This window comes from Phaseolus vulgaris, chromosome 10 (genome assembly GCF_000499845.2).
Source record: "Phaseolus vulgaris cultivar G19833 chromosome 10, P. vulgaris v2.0, whole genome shotgun sequence".
Lineage (NCBI taxonomy): Eukaryota > Viridiplantae > Streptophyta > Magnoliopsida > Fabales > Fabaceae > Phaseolus > Phaseolus vulgaris.
Genome location: NC_023750.2, coordinates 43,028,634 through 43,041,983, shown reverse-complemented (window position 1 = coordinate 43,041,983; position 13,350 = coordinate 43,028,634). Strand labels below are relative to the sequence as shown.

The 13,350-nt window shown below is 28.4% G+C and overlaps 1 protein-coding gene and 1 long non-coding RNA gene across 2 annotated transcripts; both read right to left on the bottom strand.

The window, feature by feature from the left end:
• Positions 1–720: 720 nt before the first annotated feature.
• On the bottom strand, positions 721–1,506 carry LOC137818940 (uncharacterized). The gene is made up of 2 exons (XR_011082172.1): positions 1,271–1,506; positions 721–1,183 (listed from the first exon to the last, which is right to left on the bottom strand). It is a non-coding gene; the product is annotated as an uncharacterized lncRNA (long non-coding RNA).
• Positions 1,507–9,949: 8,443 nt separating this feature from the next.
• On the bottom strand, positions 9,950–11,474 carry LOC137818174 (uncharacterized). The gene is made up of 2 exons (XM_068621436.1): positions 11,123–11,474; positions 9,950–10,437 (listed from the first exon to the last, which is right to left on the bottom strand). The coding sequence occupies exons 1-2, from the start codon at positions 11,348–11,350 to the stop codon at positions 10,237–10,239; spliced, it is 429 nt and encodes a 142-aa protein (XP_068477537.1). The 5' UTR covers positions 11,351–11,474; the 3' UTR covers positions 9,950–10,236.
• Between the last annotated feature and the right edge of the window lie 1,876 nt (positions 11,475–13,350).

Below are 13,350 nucleotides of genomic sequence, written 5' to 3'. Positions count from 1 at the left end.
TTTTGTTTTCTTTATAACGAATCTTAATTTCTAAGTGAGATATATTTGTTGTATCTCAAGACCGTCTAACATATTTGTAGACTATCTAATGGCTGTTATACCAAGATCATCCAAATTGTTTTGTCTTCTTTTATGTTTTTTTCTCTTTATAAGGAATCTTAATATAACCTTGGAATGAGGTCTGTTACTCTCTGTTTTTCAGAAGTAAATTTTGTTTTCTTCTTCTATTGTGTGTTGGAATGAGTTGTGTTTTTATACCTTCTTCTTCATTACTCTGTATATGGCTAACCTGAATTACCATATTGAATAAAACATGCAACATAAAGAAAACAATTTGAATTTTTTTAAGATCTGTAATAATATATAATAATTAAATCAGATTACGAATATAAAAAAGTTAGCATTTGCATCATACCAATTTGTAAAAATTAAAAGTTCACTCAAAATACCAATCTTATACACACATGGTTTAAAAAAATCAAACTTTGTTAACTTGATAGAAAAAAAATATTATCTCTTGACGAAATCCACAATGCATTTGAAATGACAAAAAAAAACAACCCAGAAATCACAACAAGCTTGCATCTTTAACTCAACATCCAAATCTATTCCTACTTTATCCAAGATGAATCAACTTAGGTAAGAGATAGTAGTAAAATGTGTCAAATAGTTGTACTAGTCGGTATCAGACGAAATAAAAAAAAATTAGATTCATCGAGATATAGAACAACATATAAGTTATTATGCTTACATATTCACCATTGGACTACATGTTTAAGGAGTCTAAACAATAGAAAACACTAAATAATGTTATTAATCATGGTTCAAATCTAAAAATGTTTTACACTTTTGTGAGAGTGCTGGCTACCTACCACATGCAGTGTCTCAAAAAGTACAAAAATGGTTCCTTCAACCGAATCATGTTCCAATTTAGTCCTTTTGAAACACCTGAAGCCGACACATTCATTGCTGGTATCTACCAGACACAGCTCAAGACAGTGGTGAGAAAATGGAAGAAATGGTTTTGTGGGTGAAGAAACTCGCGCCGCACTAATCGATCCAAGTTAAGGTTGCGGGGAATCAAATTGGCGTGATACAGAATCGTTGTCAAAGTTGATGTAGGTTCACACACCAGTGCTGTTCCCAGCTTCACCAATGAACACAGCATCTCAGGCATGAGAATCTGCAAAAACAATAACATTGCCAACAACGTTAATATCAGCAAACTAACACAAAAACATAGTATGTTTGCGAGAGAGAAGGATCATACCATGTGAATTCTTGTCTTAAGAAAGGACAAAAATGATTCAAATGCAGTTCACCAGTGACCTCAGAGAACAACAATGGAAAGCTGAAGAAACTGTGAAAACTGCAAATGCTTGATGTGTGAGATGAGATGTTCAAAATATATACAGAGAGAAAGAAAAAAACAGCCTCAGTAGAAACAAACGCTACCATTTATTGGCCATTGTTTCTTCCAACATCGGGTTCATCGACACCCAAAACAAAAAATTAGATTTTTTATTTATTTTTATATTTTGTGTATTGCAACAGAATTCAGTGGGTGAAGTTTTTTTTTTCACTTTTTGAATTTCTCAATGAACCTTCTTTTCTGGTTATATAAAAAATGGTTGTTTCTCCTGTGTAAATTTCAAAGTGTGGGTTTGTTTGAGTCATTTAGAACAAAAGATAAAATAAGACTAATATAGAAGTGTAAGAAATACCTGCAAGTGTGTAGAAGAATTGAAGCAAAATTGTTTCAATTTGTTTAATCTTAACACTAACTACATTTGGATTATGGTTGTGTTTCAGACAAAAATTCCTTTTTCTATAAATAAATTGTATTTGTATTGTTTAATGAATTGGAACTTATAGAGGTGTTTGGCATAAAACTGTTGACCATGAACCCGCCACTTGTTTTCTTTTGTCTCATGTGTGTTCTTTTACTTTTACTGCACTTTTAGACTATAAAACTAAAACAAAATTATAATGTTACCATAATTAACATAATAATATATTTAACAAATAAGTGATTATAGGTTGTTATCCTCTTTAATTTAATGAGAATACTTATCTATTAAGTATATTTAATGATGGAAAATTTTGAAATTATATTTTTGAGTTCAACCTAACAAGTTGAAAAGATAGTATTTCTAAAGTATCTTAAAAATGTGATAAAGATTAATTATTCATTATCTTTTTTATGAAAAAAATAAATTCTCATTATCTATATAAAAAAAACTTGTGAGAAAGAGATCCAAGCAAGAGAGAGGAACAATATAAAGAAAAATGAAAGAATAGATATCCACTTTCACACCGGAGACTTTTTTAACTATGTCTCGTGAGTTTTTATTTCTCAAAGTTCAGACAAATTTTCCACAACTTTTAGTGTCATTATTCTTTTTTTTTATTTGCTTATTATTTTGAAAAATATTATTTTGTATCTACGTCAAATAATGAATTTTTTTTTTCTAACAAAATATGTTTACATTCATACCTAAATTATAATCATAAACAGTAAAAATAGAATTTTTTATTAAAATAAAATTAAATAAGAATTATAAACTGTTACATTTTAATTTGTAGTGTAAAAAAAAAGATTTATCCTTAAGAAAACAGTGGGTGCATAGCATTGGTTAGAATTGCAGATTCAGATTTGGGGAAAAGGGCTGAAAAGGCATTCAGAAATCTCTGCTTTCTGATTTGTTTTTGTTGAGGTTTTATAAACCACTGTCTATGAGCGCCCATTGCATTCAGAATCTATGAGCAACGGTTAGAATTGACTCAGAAAATAAAAATAAAATAAAATAAATTCTAATTAGTATTTCTTTTATGGTAAGAAAACTCTAATTAATATGAAAGATAAGAAGTATATTAAAATAATAGTAATTATTGTTACGAGTGTTAATAATAACTTTAATATAATATTTTCTCACAAACTTTAGTTAATAAACCTCCAAAAAAAGTTATTAAATAATTCAATATATTATAATAAACCACCCAAAAAAGTTATTAATAGTTCAATATATTATAATAGACCACCAAAAAAAGTTATTAATAGTTCAATATATTATAATAAACCACAAAAAAAGTTATTAAGTAATTCAATATATTATAATAAACCACCCAAAAAAGTTATTAATATTTTAATATATTATAATAGACCACCAAAAAAAGTTATTAATATTTCAATATATTATAATAGACCACCAAAAAAAGTTATTAATATTTCAATATATTATAATAAACCACCAAAAAAGTTATTAATAGTTCAATATATTATAATAGACCACCAAAAAAAGTTATTAATATTTCAATATATTATAATAAACCACCAAAAAAAGTTATTAAATCTATTTTTAATTAATGATATTCGTCTTCGATAACTGCCAATAATCGGTTGCATTTGTAGGAAGTAATTTACAGTAAAAGTTTGTTTGAGTTTTTATGTGTAAGACTAAAAAAAATATAAATTATAGATAGCTTATAAATAATTTTTTATTATTTATCCAAAGAAAATGATTTTTTGAGCGTGTCATTATATATAAACTCACAAAAAAAAGTTTAAAATCTGGGTGTAACAACCTATATTTGATATTTATATATATTACCAAAATAAAAATTTCAGGTTAATAACCATTAATAAAATGAGTGTGTAATGTAAAAACAAGAGAAGTATGTGCAATAATTCAAAAGTGTTAAATAAAATGTCATGATTTAATGTATAAAGTATATTTATAGAGGTAAATACTACAAATATTATAAGGTAAAGTTATCAAGAATAAGAATAAATATGAAGACTCTATACTTCTATATCACTACATTTACTATGAATTTTCAATCTATTAATTTTGATCCTACCACACTGTTACTACTATTAATTTTTTAAATATTTTTATTGAAAAATTACACATTTTAAATATTTTATAAAAATATGTAAATAATTATTTTAATAAGTAGTTTTATCTAAAGATTTTAGTTAAATTTAAATTTCTTTTATTTATAAAAATAAAAAATTTATTTATAAATTCAAATTATAATGGATAGTATGAATTACAAATAAGTAAAAATAGAATGCATATAGATATATAAACATAAAAGCAATTATAAATATTAAAAAAATAAACATAAAGGAAGTGTCAATAAATAAATCAAGCATAAACAAATGAAGTTAAACGAAACATAAATATAAATAAATAAAAATTATTCCTATCCATCTTTTGTAAAATTATTCATTTTAGGAAGAATAATGAGTTTACTTGCTTTAAAAAGAGACTAACCAGTTCTCTTATTCCTCAAATAGGTTCTTTCATTTTGAGCACAAAAGCAAACGTCAAAGCAAGAAGAATTCTCCCAAACCTAGTTTTATTAAAAACTAAAAAAATTCACGGATCTACAATTTTTTGTTAAGATTCTTTTACACCACTATTAACACTGAACACGATAAAAAATATATCTCATTCAAAAATGCATGCAAAACTACCCATAATGTTTAATGTATTTAGAATGAATAGAAATGTACCAAAGTAAAATTACATTTATGTCTCTTCTACTAAGTATCATCACTACAAATTTTTTAATATTTTTAAGAGTAAAAAAATGCCCCACTCCTTTTTGGCATTCGCACCAACACCCTCAACCATACTAATCCAAACAAACACTCTCCTTTCGCTTGTCCCTCCCTTATCACACCCATAAACAAACATACCATAAAAAAAAACATTCTACCTAAACAAACACAAATGCTATAAGGTAGAAGCATTATTTGATGCAAATGCTAAAGACACTAAACACATGCAACCAATAAACTTTCGAATTCGGGTATTATAGGAAATATGCTGTGACACAGAAATTTCAAATTCTACCTTCAACTATAAAACGTCAAACACACATTATAAGAATTTTCTCAGATTCTACAAGCAACTAGACTCAACATGCAACACTGAATTCCTCTACTAAAACTTTAACACATAAAAACACTAGTAAAATTTATCCAGAATAAATTATTGTGTTAAGGAGGTTCGAAATGTAATTTTAATTTTATTTGTACCCTATTTTCTTAAGAGTATTATTATATTTTCTCCTGTAATTGGGTGGTGCAGAAAGCAATTGCCTCTCCCTTACAAGAAACTTTATATTCTCAAAAAACATATGTAGCTTAAATAAGAAGAACGCCTATCACCTAAAAGTTTTAAGAGAAATTATTTTGCTGAGTTCCTAAATCATTCAGCTACTACATTAATTTTTGAAAAATATGATATTAAAAATTGAAAAAGATAAAGAGAAACTTGCAGAGAGAGAAAAAAAAAATAATACATACGGATGGGAAAACCTAAAAGATAAAAATAAAGACTTTATGTAAAAAAATCATATAAATAAAGGAGAAAAATACATACTAAAAAAAATAGGAAAAATTGTCAAATGAATAGAAAAAAGCATGCAAGTGGCCAAAATAAATATAAACGAGTGAGAAAAAATTGCAAAAAGAAAAAAAAAGAATAGTGAAAAACATAAAAATATAATAAGCAAAAGTTATGCAAATGACTTAAATTATGTTTTTTCTACCTTTTTATATTTATTATCTTTATGTTTTTAAACTATTTGTGAAGTTTTATTTCACTTTTTACTGCATCAAATAATACTTCACTGTAATAAATGTATTAGAAAATTTTATAATGTAGGATTATTAAATAAATGAAAATTTTCTTTTTTATTTAACTTTTTATTACATATGATATTGATGACAACAAATAAGAGTTACTTTTTATATATTTTTATATTACGCTATTTATTTTATCAACAAATAGGTTGTGAACTGATAAAATCTACGCTATCATACTATAAATAAAGTAATACGAAAATATATTATTTAGTTTTTAAACCGGATGAAAAATATTAAAAATTATTTTATTTTAATAAACTTTCAATATTCTAATTGGATTGATAAATAAAATCTAACTTCATAAATCATAATTATAAAAAAAAATGAATCCAATTTTATCATATCAAATTTAAATAAACTGATTAAAAAATTCTCACTCTAAGCTTATAAAACGGACAATATCTTATATACAGTGATTAATCCTAACTATACTATATCGTATTTAAGGTAAAAAAATAAAAATTATTATAAAACTTTCATTTATTTATTATCTTTTACTCAATTTCAACAACCTCAATTATTTAAATATAATTTTGATAGAATAAAATTTAATATAATAAAACTAAATAAATATGGGTGAAAAGATTATTCGATTAATTATAGGAATTGAAATGCTATTTTTAAAAAGTAATTACAAAAAAAAGTGACCGTGGCTTATTCAGTTGCGCTTATCCTTACATATTCTCCCTATATAAGCCATTATGTGGGACGACGAATGATTGTTGAGGCGAGGGTAAGGTCGCGTCGTTTCGTTTCGTGCTTTGTTCCTTTCGTTGTCGTTTTTGTCTCCAGACCTAACCCTAGCTCCGCAACGCAACCATGTCGACCAAGCAAGGTATAATCACTCTTCTTTTTTCCATCCTCACACTCCTGATTTCGAGGATTTCATTGATTTCAACCCTGAAATTCAGATCTGTTCGTAAGTCGGTAATTTACCTGATCGAATTATTTTCCCTCTTATGTTCTTTTAGGTGGAAAAGCTAAGCCTTTGAAGAAGCCCAAGTCTGATAAGAAGGATTACGACGACGTATTTCACTCAATCTCCTTTCTATTTATTTATTTTTATGTGTTTTCAATTTGTTGTGGTCAAAGATTATAATTTCCAAGGTCGATGCACTTTGATTTTGATGATTGTTAATATGTTTAAGGAAGAGAGAACATATGATTGTTATTTTTAGGCTTTGATTGGATTGTTGGGTGTTTTCGTATGGAACTTTTTCAAAGGTTTGATGCAAATTTCTTTAATATGTATTACCGCTACTTGGGCTGTTGCGATGTCTATATAAGAACCAGAAAATTATAACTTTGCATTTATCTTCTATAATAATATTGGTATGGCTTGATTAAATTTTACCTATCTCATAGATTTTGGGTATTCTATTACAAAAATTATGTGAAATGCTCAAAATAATTTTTATTTTTGTCTAATTACCTAGCATTGGGTGAAATGAAGTGACGGTTACTTATGTATTTGTGACTCTAATTCACCTATCAACACTCATCTTTCACTTTTTCCTTCTCTTTCTAAGAGCGAGTTGATTGGTTGAGGAGTTGAAGAAAACTAGAAAGGAAAGACTTAGGCAGTCTTTCTTTTGTAGGATTAGGAAGAAAAAGATAGAAATCATTTTATATATATATATTTTCTCGCATAATGAGCATGTTGATGATATTAGGCAGACAGTTAAATATAAATAGGTATATGTTAGTAAGGGTATGGGGAATATAAGGGAATTAATGTTCTTTCAAATGTTCAACTGACAGTAATATGTGTATTCTGGGTAACAGAATTAGATCGAAGGAGTGTGATGTAATGTAAATATCAGAAATGTATGGTCTGGAACTCTAGACTTTAGAAACAGGACCTTACGAAGACTTAAGGGATCATTTTCACTCTACCACTTTCTTGGTGACTTAATTCAATGTGAATACCATCAAGATTTTTTGTTCGTCATTTTCTTCAATTACGTTAGGCAAATGGACCTACTTGATTGTGTACCATAATTTTAATAGGATATTGAAGACATGGAAGGGACATGGGATAAGTATGTAAGAAGCAATGTGGTTTTTCTATGTTACCACGCCTCACTGGGAATGTGGGACAAGCGGGTGTTTGATTTATAGAAATGGGAAAGGTAGTGGTTGAGACTTAGGTTGGTAGGGAGACTTGCTAGGATCTTCCAAGAACCGGTTCAGAATAGTTTTAGTATTATGATGTTTGTTCGCGATGTTGTGAAATTTTAGTTTCGACCTTGATCGATACATGATCTATTCATGTTGATTTTACACACAAACACAGCCAGCCATGTGTCAATGGATTTGGTTATGACCTTGCCATAAACTTTTGTCGGTATTTTGTAGGTTGACATGGCCAACCTTCAGAAGAAAAAAGAGGAGGAGAAGGTTAGATATTGAATTGGAACCTTCTACATACTACTACATTCTTGTGATCCTTTTAACACCCTTTTTTGCACTGAACAGGCTTTAAAGGAGTTGAAGGCCAAGGCGCAACAGAAGGGAAGTTTTGGAGGTTCTGGGCTCAAGAAAAGTGGAAAGAAATAAGGGATTTTTATAATTACTGCATACATGCAATATTGAGCTCTGTAATTACAGTTGCTACCATAAGAACTTCTCTTTTATTGCTAATGTTAGTACTGTATGAACTGACGTATGTCTGATGTAAGCTGCAACAAGTTACTTGTTGGCTGCTAACCTACTGTGTCTTTGTGGGGTTTGATTATTACACCCATTTATTAGTGTTGTGGGTTTGGCATAGACTTGTTCGAGTTATAATAATGGCTTGGCTTTCAAATTTTAATTATTTATTCTATTATTCTCTCGTCTCACCAAAGTCAATAACGAATTTTGTTTTTGGTTTCTACTGCGTGCACGTAAGATAAGCAGTTGAGGCTGAGTTTCAGTTGCATTGCTTGTCGTTAAAAAGGAAAGGAAAATATGTTGAAAGATAATGATGCGTGCGCTTTACATATTTAATGATATATAAATATCTGAATTGATTGAAGAATTATGGGTGTAAAGTTATTTAATTGATATGTTAAGAGTATTAAATTCAACTCTTTGATGTGATAGTGTGGTTTTCACTATATTGTTTTGAAATATAACTTTTATTAAGTAAATAATTCTGTTTTTATTTGCTTATTCAGTCTTCAGTGATTTACTAGTTTTTCTTTTCACATACACATTCCAATATCAATTTGATCAGAGAAATGGTGATAGTACTGTCATACACATCAAATGCAGGATGATTGCTGCTACATTTAGGATCAATTGGTAAGGTTGATCCTGTAATTTTATCCAGCTACTTATGAGAAGTCCATAAAAAGGTGGAACAGAAAAATGGAAAGGAAAAATAAGAAACAGAAATACGCAACAGAGAAGCTTAGAGCAGAAATACAAAAGGATGAGATAAAACAAAGCTTATTTATGCATATTACAGGATGAAAGAACAAGAGAAATGTCCAGGGGGGAAAAAAAGAACACAATCTTTGTTGAGTCATTTCAGTTATTAATAGGGTCTTTAGAGTGCTGTTTGATTCAATTTTTGATTAAAAATATAATTAAACTAAATATAAAAGTACACATAGAAAAGTTTGATTTGATTTTTTATAAATAATATATTCTAATCAAACATAATAATTATATACATTTTAGTTTGATTTAGTATGAAATAAAAAAATTCAAACCAAATCAAACAAATTTATACAATTTGATTTAGAATAATTTTATGATTTTATTATATAATCTTTTATTAGTAAACTCCTTATATTTCTAGTTGGTAGAAAGGGAAAAAGTAGAGTGACAAAGATAAAATGTGGATGATACAGCAGATTGAGGTTACTTTATAACTCTAGCCACAAAGGATTTTTTCAATTTTCATCAGACATTTAAGAACACTGTTACACTTACAATTGAATTCGTATGCAAAAAATAAGCAGAGTCTGGTTCCATCTGGAAACACAAATAACCGTTACACCAAGTGAAATCTGCTAGCTTTCTAACCGAATATACATTGACTTGAAAATTAGGAATCTCAGTACCCTACCAATATCATCAATTTAACTACTCAACCGATTTAATTAACTCTGATATTAATACCAATCATTAACCAGATGGTTTAATCATATATAGGAAACAATGTAATATGCCATTATCCTCCCGGGTAGCTTAAATCTCCTTTCAAAGAAAAAACTCCAGCTTCCTATCAATTCATGATGAATAAATAACTCAATGAAAACCAAAGTTGCTTTAAACAATAAATCAAGTCCATCATAGGTGCAAAAAAATGGATTAAGGAAATACTGCCTACAAATATATGCGTAGCACAAAACTGTTGTTTCTTATTTTTGGGTGTTGAAAGCACTTGCATGAGCTAACTCATATAAGGACACTGACAGCTAGAAATACTTGGAAAAAATGCTAAAATATCTGATGCTATAGGTACTCATGTGATATACCCTTACATGATTAACTTTAGTAATCTGCAGTCTGCTTTGACATATCAAGGATAACAGCATGAGCTAACTCATAAGGGCACATGACCAGTTATTTACTAAACTCTATAGCTTCTCTGGTTTTTCTGGCTTTTCCGGCTTTTCTGGCTCCTCCTTTTCGGGCTCTTCCTCTTCCTCTTTCTTTTCTTCCTCCTCTTCATCCTCTTCTGGAGGATCTGCAGGCATTGGAGGCGGCAAAGGTGCCTTCATAGGACTAAATTGAGGGAATATATCTGGTCTTCGTCCAGGCTTAGGCCTTTCCCACTCCTGTCAGCATATCATATGCATTAAAAAATCCATCACCTTATCAAATAACCACAACTTGAGAAAAAACAGGGTTCAACATCCTACAAAACCTAACATTACTCAAATCCGAATCTACTCTCAAAGGGGAGTGTGATAAACTTTTCACTACATAGACAAAGTCCCTAATACCTTCTATACATCTTCAAACAATAACCAATATTCAAAGAGAGGTGTAAAGGCAGTGCTTAGAGTGAAAAATCATCATATACAATACAACATTTACAAGTATCACTTATCAAAGTAACCTGAACTCACCAACACACATAAATTTGCCGTCTCTTAACTACACAACAAACAAACCTTATCATACATGACATTATCTTATAAACAATTTCACCCATTAATTTCGGAATTGAAGGTATGATTTGGCACCTGGAAAATATAGCATTGCATAGCATCTAACCGGAACCAAAATCCAAGATTATTGATTTCAATTAGAAGCAAGGAGAAGCAATTAAAAGTAAATTGAAGCAGAGTGCATGAATTTAAAGTAAAACACATAGCAGAGTGCACGAATTGAAAGTTTGTAGTATTAACGCCATACACTCCCCTAATCCAAATTCACAGCACATGAGATTTTTTTTAATTTTTTTTTTAAATAAACATGAAAAAAAAAATTAGAATTGAGGTGATTAGGGAAACATACGATTGGGAAATCGAGAGGGGAACGGCGAGTCATCTTTTCCTCGTCGGGAGCCATGCGTACGAGGTGCCTCCGAAGGCGTGGAAGTGGAGTGAGAGCGCGAAAGCCGACGATGAAAGGTGATGCAAAGTGAGAAGAAGAAGAAGAAGAAGAAAGCGAAGAAGAAGAAGAGGAAGAAGAAGAAGAAGAAGGCGGTGGTGTGAGAAGCGTGTTGAGGCTCACCAAAGCCATGGCTGCGGCTGCGCAACACCTAATCCAATCCAAATGGCGCTTCTCTTTCTTTCTTTCTTTCTCTGCCTCTGTTTGCAATTGAAAATAAATAAATAACGTTTAAGTCGGTTTTCGTGGCTCGCCCTATTTTACATTTTCTCTGCATTTATATTCAATAAATCAACAAATAAAATATGATAATTAAATTAAATCTGTTTTTTTTAATATTCTAATATATGTTATTCTGTTAGCGTCCGATTTCAAGTAATATTTACGGTAAAATCGCTGACTGGCCTATATAAATAAAATATATGATAATTAAACCTATTTAATAAATAAGTCTAATAACATTAATAAAATATTAAATTATTTTAATAAAAGTAATGATAATAAATAGGCGTAGTTAGTAATAAGTATAATGAATAAAGATTAAAAATAATATTTATACGAATTATTATGAGAAAAACATATATGATGGGATTTCAATATTTTTTGTCGAGAATATCGATGTTTATTGTTTGGTTAGGTTAGGTTAAACTTTTTCTGCTTCACATGTTAACATATTATTCCTTCTTTATTAGGTTTCCTCCCTCTAAACACTAAAATAACTATTTGTAAGGTTTATCATAAATGTCACAAACACTCTTTCATGGTAGGACATAATCACTGACACACTTAAAACTCAATTTCTGAGTTTGCACCTAATAGAATGGTTTTCATGAAATTAACCATCAATATTATTTTATCTCTGTTGACACTTATATGGCGGTCGCAAAGCATAAAATCACCTACGTAGTATCTGTAAAAAAGAAAAATTAAGTATAAGACCAATATTTTTTTTTACGACATAAAAAGAAGATGGTCACATTAAACTTTTTTATTAAAATAAATCATTTCTATGACATAATTTTTTTTTAATTATGATGTAATATTTTTCAAAAATTTGATGATATGAAGAATTTAAAATATGTTAAATAAATCTATTTTATCTAGTAATTAGTCATTATTCATTTAGTTCTTGAATTAGTAATACACACTATAACTAAGATTAAAAAGACTTGATAATTTAAATTAATTTTTATACTAATCAAAGTAATAATGATTACCATATGCTAACTCTAGATTTAACATTATGAAAACAAATTTATGGTTAGATTATATTTTAATCTAATTTCTTTCATTTTAATATTAAATTCATGTATATTATTAATTATTTTCGTGTTAATTAAAAAAAAAAGGTTAATCAATTAACAAAAATATTTGGCTTAATAAGTTAATTCAAATTGTTCGTAAAAAAACGAGATAGACTAAATCATAAAAACTGGATTGAGTAATTTTTTGTTTTAACTCATTTAATTTACAAGTCAAATGGGTTTGTTTTTTTGGAATGACCAATTTTTGAAAAATAATTGTAATAATAAAATAAAAATAATATTATTTCATTAAAATGTATACGTATTAAAAATTGATATATGATGTCACCATATCTAAAAAAAATAATTTTATTTATGTGACTTAATTTTAATTTTGTTTATATTTGTTTAGTTTATAATGATTTGATTTTGTAACTACTCAGTTTACAATGATAATTATTATTATTATTATTTTTAATGGTTTAATTTTTTAAATATAATAAAAAAGAACTGTTGATAAGTTGATGTGAGACTGAATTGAAAACAAAAGTTAAAATATATATATTAGATTAGTAAACCTTGGATTCAGTGAATTTATATTAAGTTAGATTTATATATTATCATATCTAACAAGTGACAAACCTGAATCTTGCAGGCTCTTACAAAAATTCAAAGATTTCTGCAACACCCTTTTGTTGTTCCATCTTCCAAGGCTCAAAGATTGCTTCAAGAGATCATAGTTCAAACCAAAGATTAAATTATCTTCTGTTGAACTAAATTTCCTGAGTCATTTGTAGTAATACTGAGTCATCACTGATACGATATATCCATTGCAATGGTGTGAATAAACAATTTCAAAATGTTGGGGAACACTAGGCTGCGATCAAC